Source organism: Melanotaenia boesemani, chromosome 10 (assembly GCF_017639745.1).
Source record: "Melanotaenia boesemani isolate fMelBoe1 chromosome 10, fMelBoe1.pri, whole genome shotgun sequence".
Taxonomy (NCBI): Eukaryota; Metazoa; Chordata; class Actinopteri; order Atheriniformes; family Melanotaeniidae; genus Melanotaenia; species Melanotaenia boesemani.
Window position 1 is genome coordinate 23,303,805 of NC_055691.1, and position 22,398 is coordinate 23,326,202.

General features: G+C 38.8%; 1 protein-coding gene across 1 annotated transcript in view; it reads left to right on the forward strand.

Annotated features, from left to right (window-relative positions):
• Positions 1 to 252: 252 nt before the first annotated feature.
• Positions 253 to 22,398, forward strand: part of LOC121648213 (LHFPL tetraspan subfamily member 3 protein-like) — a 29,108-nt gene continuing 6,962 nt past the window's right edge. The window contains exon 1 of the mRNA XM_041998217.1: positions 253 to 1,329. Within this exon, the coding sequence (XP_041854151.1) occupies positions 903 to 1,329 (427 nt within the window). The 5' untranslated portion in view covers positions 253 to 902. The remainder of the gene's footprint in view (positions 1,330 to 22,398) is intronic.

The following is a 22,398-nucleotide window of genomic DNA, read 5'->3' on the forward strand; positions in this document are numbered from 1 at the left end:
CGCAGCTCTGTGGTGTGTTATATAACTTCTTGGTATCAGAGCAGCAGCACAGATAAAGCCGAGTGTTCCTTCGTGCCCGGGATGTTAAAGCTGAAATAAGCAAACGTTCATGTAATGGCACGCAAACCCCTTAATCTTTCGCACTGATATTTCGTCAGTTCACTGGAAGTTTAAAAAACCCAGAAGGTGTTTAACTGTTTGCACGGACGGACGCGCGCACCGCGAGCTCGGACTGCCTCTGCGTCCACCATCTGTGCGCCCCGCCCCTCCTTCTCCTCCTCCCGTGACTGACTACCAGCATCACTGGCAGCACCGCGATGCTGTCATAAAGAATAAATTCCCGTTTGACGATCCTGATAGGGGGCTGTCGTATTTTCTGAATGAGTAATTGCGGCAGGCGGCATTTATTCGTAAGTGTAAGCTTGTTATGCGTTCCTGAACGCGACCCATTTTGGAGACAAATAGAAGCTGCTTGTTAAAGGCTGTTGCTTTTTTTCTTTTGGGCTGTGAAAGATACCCATGCATCATATGCCGTAGACTGTAGCTGGTGGATGTGAATACATTTCTTTCTCAGTCGGAATTTTCCAAGGACACCAAATTGCGGCAGCGATGAGCACGTCTGCCGGCTAGACGGAGCATGTCACAGAGGGGCTGTTTCTCTCAGAGCTGGTCATTTAGTTTTTAGAGTTATCCGTCATTTCCAGGGTTCAAGCTCATCATTTGATTCACTGCCTGGTTTTTGGGATGCCACGTCATGAGGTGATCGCCTCTGACAGATGTGTTACAGCTGCACAGGCATAGGCTAGATTCCCCGATTCCGCTTGTTGATGTGATACATGTTCAATCCTCGCTTTGGGTACGAGCGGATCGCATCATTCATTTAATCTTCGGGATTGCATAAGATGATACCTGGATCTGCCGCATCAATGCTACCATCTGCAGAAGCTGCGAAATTGTACCAGACCAATTACGTCCGCAATTCCCGTGTTATCGGACTTCTGTGGGCCATTTTCACTATCCTGTTCGGTATTGTTAACGTGACCATCTTCTCGCAGCCCTATTGGATTGGGGATGGCATGGACACGCCGAAGGCCGGCTACTTCGGCCTTTTTCACTATTGCATCGGGGACGGACACTCCAGGAACCTGGCCTGCCAGGGCAGCTTCACTGAGTTCTCCGCCATCCCCTCCGGTGCGTTCAAGGCCGCCTCCTTTTTCATTGGGATGTCCATGATGCTTGTGGTCACCTGCATCGGCTGCTTCAGTCTCTTCTTCCTCCTCAGCACCTCCACCGTGTATAAGATCTGTGGCTGGATGCAAGCAGCATCAGGTAGGCTAAGCGCCTTTTCAGCAGCTAGTTTTTAGTGCCTGTTCGCTCAGAGCTAAAGGATGCTCATGTCTAAATATAAGAACTTTCTGCTAAGAAGAAATAGTTGAATTGATGTTTTGGGCTCAGCACAAGGCCTTATCAGATTATCTTTTATGGGGTTACAACTTATTTTTTTTTCTTTTCTGTTGACCTATAAACTTAAAAAATGGATAGGTCTAAATTTGGTTAGTATACAAATTGTTGAGAGTTGCTAGAATAGGCCAACTACTGTCATTGTAACATGAAAACTTTCAGCTTGGGGAATAATTAATGCCAACATGCATCTTACATTATAAAACAAACTTAATTCAATTGTTTAATTGTCATGCACACATGTTTGACTTATTGGAGCCTTGGAACTCATCTGTTACTAATACTAAATTTGTGATACAGCAAATAAAACAGAATCCTGCTCATGTTCACAATAAAACTATAAGAACAGTGCTGTCCGTGGTGCTGAAATGTTGTAAACCTGCATCTACAGGCTCTTCAATTCACTTTTACTCTTTTCAATTCATCAATTAAAAAAAAAAAAATTTATTAACCTGCATTATGTCACAACTAAGGAAAGCAATGAGCGTATTTTTATTTTTGCATTCAAAAACTAACCAACCTCCATCAGATTTTGTTGGAATTGCAGGTTCAGTTTGACAGAGAAGGAATTTGTCCGATCATTAGTGAAACTATGTGTGTGGCTGCAAGTCTTTAACTGATTACAACATGGCAAGGCAAGGCAAATTTACGTTACACATGTTATACATAATGCAACCCAAAGTGCTGTTGGGTTTCTTTATACATGTGTAAATGTGCAGATGTACAAAGCCTCTGGGAATAAGCTTGGTTTATTTCCAGTTATAACCAAACTAAAGATCTAGAGCAATCTGCACTTGCTGCTTTTGCTGCCTCTGTAAATCACTGTAAATATTCACATAACATACCATGTACATACTTAATTTATTATATCTGCACTTGCTGTTAGATGTTAAACTGCATTTTGTTGTCATGTACCTGTGCATGTGTGATGACAATAAAGTTGAATCTAATCTAATCTAATCCAATCTAGAGAATGATTAGAAAATAATATGCAAGTATATTGCATATCCTGTCAAATTTCTGTTAAAAGTATGTTCAAACTATTAATAAAAGATTTTAGACTCATTACTCACTTCACAATTTAAGTTGCTTATATAACACATCATATGTATGTAGTGGAAACCAATCTGAACTATCGTTACCAGGAGATTACTATATAATCTTCAGTCTATCTATCTATCTATCTATCTATCTATCTATCTATCTATCTATATATATATATATATATATATCTATATATATATATATATATATCTGTGTGTGTGTGTGTGTGTGTGTGTGTGTGTGTCTAAGCTGATGTTTGAAATTTATAGAAGTCAATGGTTTAGCTGCTGGCAACATTTTGGCAGTCAGTGTGACTGCGGACGAATGTCATCTGTTGTAAGTGGATGCCTCGATGATCTGAAGAGCCCAGACGTTGCCAAACATCAGTCCTCTCAGCTGTACCAGTGGTCAAAGCAGTCAGCATCCTGTTCGCAGCAAATACAAATTATTTGGAACAGCTCCAGCTGAGTGTGTTATGTTGGTCTGAATTAACGCAATAAGCCTGTCTAATGAGGAGACCACTGGGCTTTGTGCTTCTGCTGCTAAGAGATGAAAGAGAAAGCCAAGAGGAGAGACCCTGGCCACGGCAATCTGGCACGGAGATGCTTAATGAGCAAGCCTGGCTGATTAGCACTGTCAAACTTTATTACTTTTAGCCGGCTGTTAAGCTCACGCTGCCTTCACTGACTAGCCCTGTGGAAGACAGGTGGCCCGGTGACATCCACAGACTGTTGGCTGATGTTTTAATACAGGTACAAATCATCAGTATGATAAGGATAAATGGCATGTCAGTATGAGCGTGTGCAAATGTAAAGAAAAATTCTTTGGTCCATTTTTTTTTTCTATGGTGTTTTTTCCCCCCTTGAAACATTTAGCAATACAGTACATAGTTCATGTCAAGTCTCATGCAATAAACGCAATATGAAATAAAAATCGACTGTGCGCCAGCTGTAGCTTGTTGTCACCCATCCTGCTGCTAGATTGGTCAGAGAACAAACATGACACTGTATTCAGAGAAGCTTTCTCTGCTCCATTGCATCAATCTATCTTTCTGTTTTAACAAACACATCTTGGTTCTTTTTGCCCCCTTCTTTTTCATTTTCATTTAGATATGTAGAGAGTTTATCCAGACCCATTTTACCTCAGCCCAAAACTGGCATCTATCAGAAATCATATCAGATATAGATGCCAGTTTTGCATCAGTTTTCATAAAGTCTATTGGGCTGAGGTCAGATGGCTCTGAATAGACTGTAAACATGTAAAAAAAAATTCAGGCTGTTGCACAGAATTATTCTCCAGTGAAAGAGTAAGAGCTGGCACACCTTCCAGGAAGCTCAGGTAAAACGGTGAATGTTTAATAATGTGGCCAACCTCCCGGACACTTTAGAGGTCTTAAAATGTCAATGGCAGCCAAACTAATTTAAGTGCATAAAGTGCACACGCGTCCATCCTGCTCTAGATGGACTTGCATCTATCTTTAAGAGCTATTTCTTTTCATGTCATGCAGGTTTAAGAGAACGTTTTACTTCACTGGGCTGAGCACAGCAAGATATACCATGCATACTTATCTCTACCTTATTTCTCTCCTGTGTGCATCTCACCTCATTTCACTTGTTCTTTATATCTTTGCAGCTCTGTGCATTGTACATTTAGTATTTTTTTTTCCTCCCTCCCTCTTTTCCGTCCTGAAACTGCAGTTCTTCTGGAGTCTGCACACCAATTAACTATGAGTACAGTGAGGTCAGTTATAATTACTCTTACTCTGTTTGCAAACCTTGTGTGCATGCAGTGCTTTATCATGGCAGCTGTCGGCCTTTTTCTATATTTTGTCAGACTGTTCACTCTCAAAAACAGATGTGAGTCATACATGTGAAATAGGACTTCTTGTAAAGTCAGCAGAACAAATGTGCAGACTGAGGGTGGCCTATTTGGAAAGATACAAAGTAGGCTGTTTTGGATGTCAGGTTTCTATTTTAACTCTTTTTGCTGTATTTATCACTTGTCATTTGCTTAGTTATGTTGGTTTGAGTTTGTCTGTATGTGCTTACGTGTCAATGTCCCAACATAATTAAGAAAGAAAAGATTTGCTTTAGACTTTATAGGCAAGCAAAATGCCAGAATTGCCCCCAGGAACATCCTCTGCTTCTCCTTTGATGTGTTTTGTAGTTAATATGCTGGGAAAACTGAAGTGTGAGTTGTCCTGCATAGTAACGATTTTGCACAGTCCAGTGCTTTGTGCAGCATCTGCATGGTTTCCTTTGATGATGAGCTGAACTGAAAGTGTCAAACTTGATGTGAGATCTTATCCCACATATTTTTTCCTGCAAATACAAATAGAAACCAAAGGTTTGTCAAGAAACTGAGAGATTGCCCTAATACAAAGTTTCAGAAACTGTCCCCCACCATAGAGGACATTTTGCTGGATCACCTCATAAATATGGCTTCATGAATGATTACAGTTCATCCAGCAACAGTGTTTTCTTACTGCTGTTATTGAGCTCACCAGCTCATTTGGATGTAAAAGGGCAATTGTTGCTGGTTATAGTAACAGTTGTTTTCTCTCATAAAAAGCCACCACAGCTATACCACAGTTAGTGAGATACATTTATCTTTATATTGACCGAATTGTACATTGTTCAAATCCTGTGTTTTCTTAGTGATTTCTCTTTGCACAGATGGAGATACAGCTCATTTGTTGCAAAGTCGCTACATCATCATTACCTAAAGATGCATGCATCGTAAGTTCTTCTTTGGCATTAAATGTATATTCATATGATATTTCATTGCATCTTCATGTCAGTGTTTCTACTTTTTAACTACTGTTTTGAATAAATACATAGAAGGAGGGATAGCAGATTGGGCCAGTCTGTGAACTTGTGAAAGTCACTATAAGACCCATTTGACATAAAGCATTTTACTAGCTGAATTTTTATTTTACTGTCACTTGTGAATGGTTAAGAGCTGAGACTTCATAATAAGTGTAAAAATCATATATCTAAGTAATCCCTTATTACAGTAATGCATGACTCATGATTTCATGTAAAAATTAATGCAGGATATTTCATGAGTTTCTTTTGCCCATGATGAATTAATGTAAAAGTTACTCTGTGATTACTTCAGACTTGATAGATCATCACTTAACAAATGTTAATTCACAGATCCAGCATGTCATATAGTAACTGATGTAACCAAATTAGCTGTCATGCTGGAGCATTGGCATTTTTGCCAGTTTCTGGTATTCCTAGTGCTCCTTTGGTAGGCATATCACATGCAAATCCTTCTGCAAGTCAGTACTGGCCATCCATTCAATGAGGTTCGGGAACTTTTTATACTCAGAACATCTATGCATGAGATTCCAATACCAAACCAAAATATACATTTTAGTTATATACTTTTGAGAAACTCTATAAGAGAAACACACATGCTGTTTTATGAATCTAACATCAGAAGTAGTGCAGGCCCATGGACACGATGAGACGCATAAAGGGTTAATTATTTTTCATCTTTACAAATAAATTCATTGACTAATCATTTCACCTTAAAACTAATAAGCAACATCACCTTATTTTATTTTAGTATGTAATATATCTCTAGAAGAGCCTAACAACATCTTCATCCACTTTTTAATAAAGTTACTATGTATTTACTTCTTTGATAAGATTAAACCAGGTGTGCAGGACTATTTTTTTATGGCATGTACAAGAGTAAAAATGTAAAATAAGCAAACTGGCAAGCGACAGGAACAAGTGAAGCCAAGATGGCAATAATGAGAACAAAGATATAACATATGAGAGAGAAGCAAGAGGTGTGGAGGAAAACAAGAGGACAGCAGAAAGCAAGTCAGATAACAGAGCTTGGAGAAGACAGAGTGAACCTTTAGGTCAGGTCTTTCAGCAAACCATTATCTCTGCTTCTCTGTGGCTGATTTTCATTCCCATGATCCATTAGCTCAGATGAGAGGCTTTTTTTTGAAAGGAGCTTTAAAGCCTTGTTGAATTTAGAGGTGGAGAGTATTGGAGCTTGAGAGTAGCTGTCACAGAGCAGCACTTGTCACTGCAGCAGGACCACAGTTACTCTAGATTTGCAGAATTAAATGCTGTAAATGAACAGTGCTGTGCAGACACCTATCAGACCTTTAAAAGCAGATTAGTGTCTGAGGATGAGGTTGATTCTGGTGGTTTTTGCGGTTTCAGGTTTTCTTTGTGCTCCTTTGGTAGGCATAGTGCATGCACAACCAAGCCACTCAATGCTGCAGCAAATGTGTACATATAGCAATACAGTCCATATTTCTTAGCATAAATAAAGAGCTGACTGTAATGTGATAAAGTGCAACTGAATTTAACCTACAATTGCATTTGTTTAGTAAACGTAATCAAAGAAAATAATTAACCAAGTGTTTCTGCTTACTACCTTTTATCTCAGTTTCTTCCTGCTTCTTAACTGCATATTGTATTGAGTTGATGTGTGTATGTCAGGAATTTAGCTGTTTTCAGTTTGGTTGACATGGTGTTCTAATCAGTGATTAAAAATATTACTCTTTTTGTGTCACTGAGAGTCAGTAGTTCTTGATGTGGTGACACTTAATCCTCTTTTTTAATGGGGGTTTACAATAGAATCCTGATGTATGTGTGTCTGTTTACTTTGCTGTTAAAATATGTGGCATCATCAAACGAAATAGCCTCAAAGAATGAGCCACTTGTTGCCCCTGAGTTCATTTTCATCAATTTAACAAGCTCAGAAAGGAGTATAAAATTTGGAATTTGAACTTGACGTTGATCCTATAACATTTAATTTAACAAGCTGCTCAGATGATGGGTAAAATAATTATACTTAACAATTGGCCAAATCAAAGCTCAGAGTTGATCCCATCAAAATGTTGTATAGGACATTCAAAACGGTCTGTAATAGAAAACACACAGGAATCGTGCTCTGTGTGTAGGAGTGAAAATTCATTCTATAAACCTGATCTCAAATTGAAAATGCAACCTCTACAAGAAGTTATTTCTGACAGATGATATACTTTGTTTAAAGCATTCCTGCAGAAAAAAATGAATGTATGTGGAAGAAAACTAATTTACAAGCACACAAATTACACTTAAAGGATTTTTTTGTTGTCCTTTAAAGATGCACTACTTAACTTTTGCCCTTTTTTCAGTGACGTGCACCCTATTGAAGGTTAATTTGGCATCCATCTTGCATCCTACCTGAACTGGGAGCTTTCTCTAGACAATAAAAAGCAGTCTTATGTTGACTCTTGTCTTATCTCTTCCTGTGTCTCTGGCTCTATTTTGTTTCCTCCCTTCTTCTGATAATATCTTCTAACTTTTCTTTGTTAAATCAGCCACGGTGGGAATTGAAAATGGCCAATTTGTTTACATCTGTTAGCTAGCATGTGATGTGTGTGCAAAGCAAAACTCAGCTGCAATGTCACGCAGCCTCCCAGACGAAAACGTTGCATAGTGCGGTTTCCCAGCCGTTGGACGCTGTTGGGCAGCGATGGCTTCAGAAATGTACATAATAGATGTCACAGTGCCATTAAACAAGCCTGGAATTATGGCCAAAAAGTTTCAGAGTGGGCCTTTGTTAACTCAGTTAAGAAAGCAAAAGCTACATATTTTTCTAACCTGGTTTCAAAGAGCAGAGGTAACACAAAGTTGTTATTCCACATCATTAATAACATCATTACTCATGCTACACTGCTGCTTCCATATCTTCAAATGAGGACTGACAATGTTTTCTTTCCTTTTTTGTTGATCAGATTAGAAACATAATAAATAATATCTCTTCCTCAACATCTGTTTATGGTTCCCACTCCACTCAGAGAGTATCTGGTGTCAACTCCAAAGCTCTAGCCCCAGCACAGCCTTTTTATTGAGCAGATTATGCAAATCACATGAACCAGTAAAGCAAGTCAGTCAGAATGGAAAAACACAGCATTCATCATTTCATAACCTTTATCATGAAGAGCAGTTGTAGCCACATCCTGTTGTCTGCAGAGCAGGCAAAACTTAAAGAGGAACTTTAAGATGTCAACACTGCTTACTTTAACAATCACATTCTGCTTGATAGGCTAAAATGCTGGGTTGGTCCATTAGGATCTGCCTTGGACTGGTTCTCTTCGTAGCTATCTGACAGATTGTTTTTTTGTAGCTACTTCTAAATACAGATCTTCCCCTACCCCCCTTGGGTACATTCTGTCAAAATTTAAAGACATCTCGTATCACTGCTATGCAGATGATATTCAGCTTTACATCTTGTTTCACCCAAATGAAATATCTGAACTGCACTGTTTGTTAAAGTGTACAGATTTTGTTAAATGGTGGATGGCAGACAATTAAATCAAGACAAAACTGAAAGAATTACCTTAGCATGAGAAAAGTGCATGTCTGGGATTAAGGAGACAATTGGACCTCTTGGTTCTTTGGAAAAATTCTTTGTTAAGAACCTTGGCATAACCTTCTACTTTACTTTGGAAGCACATGTCAAGTCTTGTTTTTTTTTTATCATCTAAGAAAAATGTGCCAAACTAAGCTCTATTGTGTCATGTCATGAAGTGGAAATCATTATCCATGCTATTGTTTAATCATAATTGGATTATTGCAATGCACCATTGCAAGTTGTTCAAAATGCTGCTGCTAGGGTTCTGACAAAATCCTCCAGGTTTTCATGTGACTCCAATCTTGATGCAACTGCACTGGCTTCCAGTTTATTCAAAGTGCAAATTAAGACTCTTTTACTGACTTGGAGATCTCTTCGTGGACAGGCACCGGATTATGTCAGAGGGCAGGTCCCTGATATCCTATGACCAGGGCCTGCTGATGGTGCCCCATACTAAACTGAAAACCAAAGGTACGGAAGACCAGGAGGGTCTTTGAAATGGCAATACAGCATTTTGATAATGAGTAATTATTTTTTAAATAAAAATATAGATTGCTAAATATAAATTCAAATTCAATAATTAGTTCATAACTAAAGACATAAAATTACAAAGTTTTGTAAGAGAAATTGCATATTGAAATATTGATTCTGCTATGATTTGTAAATGTATTTTGAATTTCTATTTCTAAAAGAAGTAAATGACACAATCATTAATTTGGTTATATAAAGTGTTGGTGATACTTTGTGGCAATGAAAACCAAGTTAAATCAATCACAGCTGCTCCTCGAATGTAACCAGCTTTCTCACTGGTTAGACAGCCACCTGCATCTCTCCAATTTGGTGAATTAACAGCTAACAGCTAGCTAACTACATTGACAGTACAGATGTCGATAATGTAAGTACTTTAAGGAGATCTTGAAGCATCCATTTGGCATTCAGAATATGAGTTTCTCACAGCTCGATGAGCTGTTACTTCTCATTGGTAAGACTTGGTTAAAAGCCAGACTGACGTCTTTCACAGGAGGTTATTTTTCCTTGGACTTCTCTCAGTTATTAAACAACAATCTGTGACAGTTAAGGGAATCCTCGTTAATTTCATAATATAAACACACTTATTATTAGAAACAGTCTGATGAATGAAGTCACTTATGATGTTAGTGATATGTACAGATCAGGGAGTCCTGTCTCTTTGCAATACATCAAGTCAGATAATCTCTGGGGCAGATTTATGTAACAGAAAAAAACAACACAACAGCAATGTCTCCTGTTATTTCAGTAAAAGACATTAATGCTTGTAATAATAAAACACTACTAAGAAGGAAGCATTTTTCCATCTTTGCTTCCAGAAAATGAGATGGTGGGCTCACATTGACTTAAAAGATAAAGCAAACAAGAGAATATAAGAAATGAGAGATTTTGGGACAGAAATGTGTTTCTACTTCAGCTTCAATGAGCTTTGTACAAAATGTCATATAAAAATGTATGTTTGAATGGGCTTGTGGCCTGGATAGAGAGATGATCTTTTGTCAGCTTCATAGAATGGATGCATACCACTGATTTATCTGCCTATTCACACAGGGCACCTTTAGAGCAGACAGCATAACAGCTAAACCCAAGATAAGAGTAATCTTAACAGTACAAACACACTGGCTTGTTTTTTTTTTTTTTTTTTTGTTTTGTTTTGTTTTGTTTTGTTTTGTTTTTTCTTCTTCTCTTTTTCTTTTTAGCTTGTCTCTTATATTTTTTTATTCACATCTTTTCTGGTCATTTTTCCAAATCACTTCTCTATCAAAACTTCCCCATCTTACATTTAGAAGCACACACAGCTAAGCCATGTAATTACAAATATTATCCATGCAACTCACAGTCTTGCTGATGGTGGGCAGGAGGAAAGGATAAATGAAGGATATCTGCACCATGGCATGTAATGTGCATGCAAACAGAGCAATGGATATGGACGTATTGTACATATGTTGTTTTATTTTCTCTGTTTTCTGTACATGCTAGGGCAAGTTTCTTTCAGCACAGGAACAGCTGCAGATTTGTTCATTTTATTTTGTTTTGGTTGTGATTTTGGAGCAGTTAGCTAATTTGAAAACTCTGAGATGATTTTTTTGGGCATCAAATCAAAAGGATCAATACTAATTAAGTTGCCCACACTTCACTAATTTGAATGTACCACTGCAGAATACAAAATCTGAATGTCAGCCGAGTCACCGCCATATGTTAAGTGTTGCTGAGGCCTTGCACAGTGCAGAGCATAGATTTACCAAAGATAATCTCTGTGTTTCTTGAGCTAGGGTGGGAGTGCAGGGATGAGGTGGGACAGCAAGGACACTGTGACCCATGAAAATACTTTCCATGCTGTTATGACTCATATGTAGTGCACAGGTGACGTGTGTGCTGTGCATGCACAGCGGTGGAAAGCACACTTCCCTAAGGGCCATTCTTAAGCACAATTTTGAAGCAATTGAAGCTGAATATTTCCATGATGAGCTACAGTTCTGGTTACAGTAGATCAGGAAGCAGTTTGAGATAAATGAGACCATGTAGCACATTTTGGAGCTTTTAAATGTAGTTGCATATTAATCAGCTGCAACATTAAACTACCATACATCAATAATAATGATTGAATAAACACTCATCTTCCACTTTATTAGGTATACTTCTGAAATTACTGGCTATTATAAATAGCTAATCAGCCAATAACAGGGCAGCAGATCAATGCATTTAGACATATAGACATGGTCACGATGACTTACTGTAAGTTCAAACACAACATCAGAATGAAAAAAGAGGATTCAAGTCACTTTGAACGTGGCGTGGTTGTTGGTGCAAGACAGTCTGGTCTGTGTATTTCAGAAACTGCTGATCTACTGGGATTTCACAACCACAGCTAACGTTTGTAGAGACTGGAAAAGAGAAAAAAATCCAATGAGCGGCTGTTGTCTGGAACAACTTATGTATAGAAAATACCATCTCTGAATGAATAATCAGTGAGTTTTTGTGCTATTCTGGTTGTTAAGTTGCCATGACATAGCATGATCTCTTGGAGAAACAGTCTCCATTTATTTGCTGAGGATAACAAAGAAAAATCCATTTTATTGTTTTTTTTAATGGCAAAAATTTTTTTTTTGTATTTTTGTTTAACTTATTGAGATATTAATTTGTTATTTGAGCCATTTTTCTATTTTTTTTTTTTTTTATCTTAATTTAAAGTCCCATTGAGACACACAGTCTCATTTACAAGAGACAGCTGTTTACCTAGCTTGTCTTTGGATGGTGGTAGGAAGCCAGCGTACCTGGACAGAACCCAAGCATACTCAGAGAGAACATGTAATTTCCACACAGAAACCCCTCCCCACCCAAGGCTCAAACCAGTAACCTTCTTGCTGTGAGGCCGCAGTGCTGACCACCAAACAACCGTGCACCCCTGCCATTTTGCTTTTGGCAATTTTGGTCATCCATACCTGAGTATTGCTGGTGGCTAATCTACCCTTTATGACCACAGTGTGCCCACCTTCTGATGGTTGCTTCCATCAGAATAATGCACCATGCTGTAAAGCTCAAATCATCTCAAACTGTTTTTTTTAACATGACATTGAGTTCACTGTACTCCAGTGGCCTCCACAGTCACCTTTGGGATGTGGTGGAACAGGAGATTTTCATCATGGATGTGCAGCTGACAAATCTGCAGCGACTGTGTGATGCTATCATGTCAATATGGAGCAAAATCTCTGATGAATGTTTCTAATACTAAGTTGAATCTTTGCCATGGGATATTAAACAGTTCTGAAGGCAAAAAGGTGTCCAATCCAGCAAAGTGTACAATATAAGTCATTTTTTTTAAACAGATTACATGTTACAGTGATTATGGCTATTTTATAATAATGATGTAATGGAAGTGTTGCATATTCAAGGCAACATTTACATTACTAGATCATGTCTCACCAAAAGCACTTAAGTGGTTTAATATTTAAAAGCCATAATATAACTAGAACTAGATAATCATTTGAGTGGCACTGTGCTAAAGCCATTCAGCATGTGATGGCTTATTGCTTTTAGACATGAGGCTTATCAAAGTTAAACACGTAAACAGTAATATCTATGTGATATGTGATGTGTCCGATGAGTCTAAATGAGTTAACTAAACCTTTCACTGAGAGAGCACAGTCCTGCCTAACTTGTTTGTGTCCAGGGTGTCAAAACTATATATATATTTCCCTGAGGGCTCTCTGAAGGGATTAATAAAGTATTTCTATTCTATTCTATTCTATATACTGGACAAATATATATATATATATATATATATATATTTATTTATTTATTTTTACTAAAACTCAAAGGTCTTTTTGATCCCCATTGCCCTTGCCAGTCCTTATCCTCTGTAGAGGTAGAGGCTGCATCTGGACCTGTTACATAAGCCCTCCACCCCAGCCTGACTCCATCCTGCTCTGCTCACTGCAGTTTTATGTTGAGCACCCTCCTCTCTCTGCACCCTTTACCTCCGCATCCCCAGCTCTGCTTTGACCTTAAGTGCCATATTTGATATAAAGGCACATGTCTCACACCTGATGTGTCAGGCTCGCAGTATATTGCTTCAGTGCAGCTACTTGGTAATTTCAGAGCCTATCGTCTGTCATTACTTAATGTGCTGCTCCCTGCGAGGCATTTGCAGCCCGCTCTACTTTCTAATACCAACTTCAGTCAGTGTGTGGTAATGAGGCGACAGCCAGATGGTGCATGTGGACATGAGTCGAAAGACATGCTCTGTCAGAATTTACAACAAAGATGGCAAAATTGAAAACCTATTAAGCCCAAAAAGTCAATAGAATAAAATAGTAGAAATGTAAGATCTTAACAGGATAAATTGATGAACTTTTGAACAGATGAAGCAGCAGTGTGAAGAAATAACTTAACCACTTTTTAAGAAAAACATCTCACAAAGTTTCACAGGCTGTAACAGATCCAGTATGATGTTTTTAGGGTTTTTTTTTAACCTTTTTTGTTGATTAAATCCCTTTGCAATCTATTTTTTTAATCATTATGCCAGTGCTGAAGCTGAGTGAGTTTTTTTTCTCCCTACAGTACAGGTCAGAGCACTCCCTGCAGTTGACACCATGCTATGCAATACACCTCGCTGGAACATTACTTGCAAAAGTACAAGATGCTTAAGAAGTTTATTCAGGAGTTGTTTCAGCACAGCACAGGGGTGATCTGATTAAATAAGCCATCTCTTGCTTCCTCTAATCCTTTGAAATTGAATTGATAGGTAAGCTCTGGACAGTATGTGCTTGTTGTGCAGAAAACGATTGAAGATGTTTACAGTGGAATACAGAAGATGCCTGAAAGTTTTTTGCTTCCCTCAAGCAATCGTTAAGTTTTGCCAGCAACTGAAGCAGAAATAGATTTGGACCGTAGACAGCTCATCTCAAAAAGCATCCTCATCTTTCAGGGGATACGCTCAGAGATAGTTTTAAAAGTTTTGCTTGCTCCAATTTTCCTGTATCCTTGACACTTTGCAGCTACACTTACAGAGAACTGTCTCAAATTTGTGTCTTTCCAGCTGTCTGAAAGAATTTTCATCTCCTGACCGCTGGGTAATTAATCCCACAGATTTCCAATCTAATTTTCTCAAGTAGTCATTAGATTTCTCTTTTTTAAAAGCTCTTTTAAAATATTTATGGGCATGCTTCTTTTTTCACTTTCTACCTCATAAACCTGGACCATGGAACCGGCTTATGCAGTGACACATTTTCACACCCCATTTAGTCTCAGTACATGGATAATGCACTTTTAATTGTTCCATTTATCTGCATGTAATTATGACACATTATTGTCATGGTTTCAGGCCATCTTTCTGAGTACTCATCCTCTTATCAATGGAGTCAGAGAGGAGTCTTAATTGTCAAGTGTGAAGAGGGGGTTGATGCTGCCTGCTGGCCATGGGAAAAACGGGATAAATTAGTCTCATTTTGCACTCATTGTTTATCTTTAAAGCTCTTAGAACTGGACAACTGTAGGTGGAGATGGAGCCAGATTTTCTTTGGAGTTGAATTTTGGCGGATTTCGACAAACACTTGAAAACTCTTGGTTGTCTGTTGAAAAAAGAAAGATTAGCAGACAAGAAAATAAACTCAACTGTGTGGTTTAGGAAGGACCACTGTACCATTCTCTCCCTTCTACAATTTGGTGTTCAGCCCTGAGCATCTTGTCTCCATGCTCGACAATGTGAGTCATTCAAGCACCCAGCTGTACTGTCACTTTTTGCCTCAGAGTCTCATTTTGCCTGGAGCTTAATGCTCAAAACAGCAATGTAGATCAGTGTCTCCCAATCCTTGTCCCCAGGACCCACTGCCCTGCATGTTAGGTTTGCCTGCTCCTACACTCACGGCACTAATAAGGTGATCCAGCCATTTCAGTCAAGTGCACTAAAGCAGGGGCACATCTAAAACATACAAGGCATTGGATCCAGGATCATAACACCCAATCCTGAATGACAAGGATTGCGACAGGATTAAAGTGTTTGTCTTGTCTTTGTGTATCACACACATTGCAGCCCCATTAGTTGTTGTCTGGGAACCCTTTGAATTAAAGCAGTAAGATTTTGCTGACATCCAGATCACCATTTCACCAGTGGGAGTGTTGTAGGGATTTTGTGTTGTAACATATTATTATTTATATAATTATTAATTTCAATAATCATTATGAAATATTAATTATGACTATCAATCATTCTAAACCTTGAGGCACCATATTACTATTTAATAACCATGAAAGCAAGGAAATCATTAAAATCTTAAATCAATTAATTAAATAAATCAATAAATCAAATCAGTCTCTCAAGATGCTAATTACATACGTTTTTATCCAAAGGGGCCAAAAACCACAATTTAAGAAAAAATCACAAACATCTAGTTAGATAAATGTAAATATTTATTAACTAGACTACAGACTACACAATATCAAAGGTGAATATTTACAAAAAGAAAATGAATGCATATATTAAATAAACATGGGGAGGAAATATGTGTGTGTGATATTCAGACCAGACTCTTAAAGCAGTGTAAAATGTGGAAGAAAAATTAAAACAAATGAATTCAGCTGTGATGTTAATTAATTAATGTTTAAAGATGATGCTGAAAGGATTTCTAAAGCCTAGGAAAACTAAGCTAGATAGTCTAAGACATAAGGCTTCATTTTAATCCCTGAACAGGCCCCCCTCCCCTCCATACTCACAGCTGACACCTCCATACATTAAAACTCCCAGAACCTGTCACACCATCACACACTTCTGTTAACTTTATATTCTCTCCCTGCTTTATATTATTTATTTATTTATTTCACCACAGCACCATCACCTGTCCTTTGCACGACACACTTTATATTTATATTTCTACATATATAAACAGTGAGGCCTTTTTTTATACGCTGTATATGTGCAGTTTTCTATATGCTTATAGTCCTGTAAATACTGTTTATGCTCTGTCTGTTTTTGTTTTGTGTTCTTTTTTTTCTGTTTCAAATTCCTTGTATGTGCAAACTTACTTGGCAATCAAGTCCCTTTCTGATTCTGATTACCACCCAAAGCAAATCCCAGAAGGCCTGTACTGATTTTCTTCTTTGAGCTGACCTTAAATCCTGCTTTGCCAGGAACAAGCTCACGCACCAGAATCTGTTATCAGTAAACATGGTCTTCTATAAACCACTACAGTATGAGAAGGGACTAACGATGTTACAGCTACCATGTCCATTTTACATAAAGAGGGGCATGCAGTTTTACTGTTATGTTTATTTTCTCCTTCACTTTTAAATAAATGTGTCCCTGCTTATTTAATGCGTTTGTTTATCATGTTTGCTGCACACCTGTTTTGAATCAGGTGATGCCCCACTGTTCCTGCCATCTACACCTGGTTGTAATCAGTCATTTCTCCCTCTGTATATACCCCCTGGCCACTTGATTAATTTCACCTGGTCAGTTGATTGTTAACACAAATAACTAATCAGCCAATCACATTGCAGCAACTCAATACATTTAGGGTATGTAGACATGACCAAGAAGAGCGTCAGATTATGAAATAAATTTAAGTGATTTTGAATGTGGTTTGGTTGTTAGCGCCACATGGGTTGGCCTCAGTATTTCAGAAATGTATGATCTCCTGGAATTTTCACACACAACAATCACTAGGGTTTTGTAATGGAAAATTTATACACATACCCTTATATTCTGTAGACTACACTTTGCATTGTTAAAGCTTGGCTTATGTTTGACTGAGGGAGGAGAATGACTGTGTACCCAGATAAGGATTTAGTGAGCTCCCCTTCCCCCTTTTTACTTTTCTTCTTTGTACCAGGCTGTGAGGAATTTACAACAATGACCTGCTGTGATGTTATCAGTTCATGCCTAGTATATTAACCAAGCTCACTTGTATCTCCCCAGACTCACGCAGACAAACTCCTTTGACTGTGGGACTCTCATTGCTGATCAGCTCTTAATAAATAATACTTTGTTCGATTCTCACCTAGTGTGTGATCTTTGATAACTAAAATTCCACAACAGTTTACAGAAAATAGTCCTAAAAAGACACAATACCCAGTCAGCGACTGGATAAAAATACCTCGATGATGTCAGAGGTCAGAGGGGGCAGATGGGTTGGAGATGATAGAAAGGCAACATTAACTCAAATAACCACTACAAACGAGGTATGCTGGTTACCATCTCTAAATACATCCAACCTTGAAGCAGATGGGCTACAGCAGAAATTTACATCAGGTGCCATGCCTGTCAGCTCAGAACAGGAAATTGAGGCGCTTGCCTGCACGGTTTTCTTCTGGATGTTTTGAAACTTGCGCTCCATTTCTATTTTTGTCTCTGTCAAACTAGAGTATGTTTCATGAACTGATATCCTGTGCCTGACCCCTGCCTCATTCAGTCAAACTTGCCTTTTGGATTTAATCCATCTGTGCCCCGTGTTCAAGTTCTCCATCCTTTCATTCTGTCACAGTACACAGTTGAACTAAATTCATATGCAGTGTAAGATACTTCCGTTTAGGATGTGTGTGTGCATAATCAAGTTGGTCACAGCTTTTCAAATGAGGAAAGGAGAAAAATATGATCATAAAGGAATGTGGGAGCCGAAAAATGTGATTGTGTTTTCATGGCTTCTTAGATGTGTGAGTGACGGATGTGATGCCAGCAAGTGTTTTCTTTTGCATAACATGAAGCCTCATCTACGACAAGCCGAAACACATTCAGACATGCCGCTGCACTGTCACAGCAAAACAGATTACAGGGCCATTTTTCTTTGTTGGCGAACCAGACACACAAATCCAATCAAGCTGCTGCTTTAGAGGTCATGCTAGACCTCTGCTCACCTCCAGTGTTTGCAAATGGCACACAAAGATTACAGAGCACAATAAAACTCTTTTGGTTAAAATGGGATTTTTAGTCTATTTTGTAAGATACACCTATGGTGCTTCTAAAGACAAAATTAATAAATAAATAAATAAAATCCTCTGCCATTTTGCTGTTCTGTGCCATCTGCTGGTCTGCCGTCAGACTTTCCTGCAGCGCTGTTTGCACCTCATCTGTCCTACCTACAGTCTCTTACATAAGCTGCTGTTAGCCAGCATGCGTTTCTCACTCCAGTTTTCCAATTGCATTATCCCAGTGTTCTCAGGAAGAGGGAGAGACACAAAGAGGAAGGTGTGTGCTTGTGTTGAAACTATAAATGCTGAAAATAGCTCTGCTGGGGGGGCTCCAGCATATGGTGCTTATGACGTTAGTGTGGTGTTGAGTGTTTGCTGGCAGTCTCACACAGGACTGGAGCATGGCTCAGGCCCAGTCTCCTACCAACCAACCACACGCACACACCCTGTACCGCTGTGTGTCTCTACCTCGTCTTACCTCATAATCAGGCTCTCCTTTCTCTGATCCCATCCATCGCTTTTCTCCAGCTCTCCTAGAGAGAGCAGGAAGGAGATGGAGAGAAGGGCAAAGCTGAAAGGGTAGGATAATGTCATCAGTTAATGTCTCGTCTGAGCTCCAACTGACATCTGCATTCTGTCAGGTATGCTGTTTCTGCAGAGAGAATATGGAGTGCATTGGTTATTACTGTAGCATGAAGCTAAGCTTCAGTAAATGAAGTCAGCAGATACACATGAGATGTAATTTGCGAGCTCTTTGCACACAGAGAAATAGGGATTTAGTTCGATACCCAGAGGTACGCTTTTTTTTAAAACTGGAATACAATGACAGCAACAATGCACACTTAACATATTGGAACTTTTATCACCTTGATTACTTTGTGTAGTTCCTTTTTAATTATTAATAAGTATTTATGTAATCTGTTAGCTCCATATGCACCCATAGTTTCCCAAGGTGACCAAAAACATTTCATTTACAGTGAAAGAGAACATTAGAGAAGCTGAAACTAATTAATATATTAATGTTTGGCATTTCTGTTTTTACTTTACTTAAGCAATTAACAATTCATCCACACATTATGTTAGGTAACCATCACTTACCTCTTACCTCAAAATGTCATCCATGTAGAGGATGTAGTTAGACTGCTGAGCAAGCCATCAACTCTCTGATCCACCTTACCGGAATATACTGTAAGGTCACTGGAATTTTTGTATTCAACTGGATAAATGTGGGCAAATCAAATCAATGAGAGGTAAGATAATCATAGCTGAAGGTGCTGAACTACCAGAGGGCAACATAGCAGATGTTCAGGACAACTACCTTGGAATACCAAAGGCTAATGACAGCCACAGAGAGGCTACAAGTCAACCACAACCAAGTACGTACAAAGAGTAAAGCAGCTGCTGAAGAGAAAGTTTAATGGGAAGAACAAAATCCATGCCAAAATCCAAACACATATGCCCTAGCAGTCATCACATACCCCACTGGTATAATAGTCTGGCTAATGGAGATGGTGGAAGCCACTGATAGCAAAACATGAAACCTCCTTACAATGCATGGAGGGTTTCACTCCAGGTCCAACACTTCGGGACTCTGCACTGAGTAGAAGGATAGAGGACAGTGGCTAGTGAGTGTCAGAGTCATTATCCAGACTGAATCAAAGATCCAGGAATACATCTGGAAAATGGCCTCAGTGATGAACAGCTAAATGAAAGCTTCTAATAAGCTGAAGAGGTGGAGTCGTCATGGAAGGATAAACCCCTACATGTCACGAACCTCTAACAGATCAAAGTGGCAGACTTTGAGAAGTCCAATCAGTGGTTAAAGAAGGTTGGTCTGACAGACCGCCCAGAGGCACTGACCATGGCCATACCACACCAGCCTGTCCTAGATGCAGGTTGTGCAAAGAGGCCTCTGAGACAGCCTGGCACATATCAGGGTAAAAGATGCAGACAGGTGTAGCATGCATAATGATATATAGCCAGGTGACTTGAACAGAAACATCTGTACCCAGTTTGGGCTGGAAGGATGGCAGAAAATGGACAGAGCCAAGATCCTGTGGGACTTCCAGAACCACACTGATAAACTGGGGATGGCTAACTAGTTGGATGTCATGAAGCTAGTAGAAGGTAGTTACACTGAATGATACCAACATCAAAAAGAGGGAATAGGATGTGTGTTAAATGCATTTTTAGTCTGCAAGGAAACTGGTCCATCACTGTTGCTGATAAAAGCCAGTTACAGTGTTTCTTTTTCTTTTCTTTTTCATATTTTAATTTAATTTTACTTAAAATTAACAACGTATTTTCTATTATAAGTCACCACAAAGTTGGAAAACAATGACGAAAGCTCTGTGACCAAGTAAATATGAATTTCAAGTACAGCTGAAGCAGTTATTAGGTGGTGAATCTGCCCCTTATTGCATTTCCCAGTTTCACCACATTTGATTCCTGAGTCTTCTCCTCATATAATCCCTCCAATGGATGTGAGCAGAGGAGGAAAAGACAACATTGAGAAAGGTGGTTAAGCCAAATGAAACATCCTTAAATCAGAACTGTCATTTACATCAATTTAATATGGCATCTAGCACAGCTGCAAAATCAAACTGTTTTGATGTACATAAGTATAATTACAATGCTCAACTTATAGCTCATCAGGCTAGAGTCCTCACTTCTCAATCCTCTCTCCTCCTGGCACATTTTAGGAACTTAGATATCCTTCACAATATTCGACTGTGAACCATTTCCAGGTCGCAAGTAGGAGAATGGAAGAGAAAGCAGATGCAGACGCACAATTTACGCAGAAAGAGGAACCTACTGTGCCACTAATCAGCCACCATGGCTTTCCTTCTTAATGATCCCACAGACAGTGTGCTGCTTGCACAATCAAGCTTAGGAAAATAATAATGAGGCAAATGAAGAGGAATATATCAGCATGAGGACGACCCAAGGGAAGCTGCTAAAATTACACAAGACGTGCTACAAACAAAGGAAAAAATGGAATATTGGACAAGGATAGATTCACTTTTGTTTTGTCAGTGTGGTATGCTTGCACAGGAATGCTCTGCTGGTTTTCCCACATTGTTATATTTTACTGAAGCCTTCGGAAGAAAGTATTGAGCCCGCTCTGTTCTCTGTCTGTTCTTGATATTAGAATTATGCCATTATTATTTATTTTAATTTTAATTTTTTAACAAATGTCTCATTGTGTAAGTTGTGATATGCTAAAATGGATTTGCTTGTTTTGCATTGACTAATGACAGATTAGTGGACTTCCTGTTACAGTGTGGAGAGGACATGTGCGCTTCCTCTCAGCACAAGCTGTTTCTGGAAACAAGAGAGACATATGTGACACCCTCTGTTGGTATAATCTTGGCCACTGCATCCCTCAGAGATGTTTATCTGCAGAAACCAGCTTTGGAGGGGATAGTGTTCAGTAGTGACTGTGACAGATAACTCACCGCTCATGTACCTCTTGTTTTCTTTTCGTGCCTTTCCCCTGATGAAGTCAGAGTTTGTCTTTTTCCTGCAGCTTCCTTCTTTTTTCAGCTTTGAGAGCCTCTTCTCTCTTCTCCTAAGTCTCAATGTAATATTCATGATTGGATTCAACTGAGCTGAAGGCATGCGGGAGACACCCAGAAGGATCTGGAAAAGCTTGTGTTACCTTAGTAAATGCATCATGAATGAGAGTGAGCAGAGATGCGCTGTGACTCTAAATATCAAACATTACTTGGTCTCTATAAAGAGAAGCTTTACATAAAAACCCATAAAACACAGAGTATCTATGTGTTGTGTAAAAACTCATGTGAAAAGAATAGTTCTTGGTCCAAGGAAAAGAAAAGTTGATACTAATGTCATTTTATCAATACTGATGTTTGTTTATTGCTCAAATTACCAACACAAGAACAACCAAACACACACCAGATGATAAGATAGTTAGTTAAACATTTTTCTTTCCATCTCATCATGGACATCAGTCGTTTTATCATGAATCTATGTGGAGGCATATTATCTGTGCCTACAGTTTGTCTGTTTCTTAACAGGATTACAGAATAATACAAATATAGAATAAGAATGGAGTAGGAATAA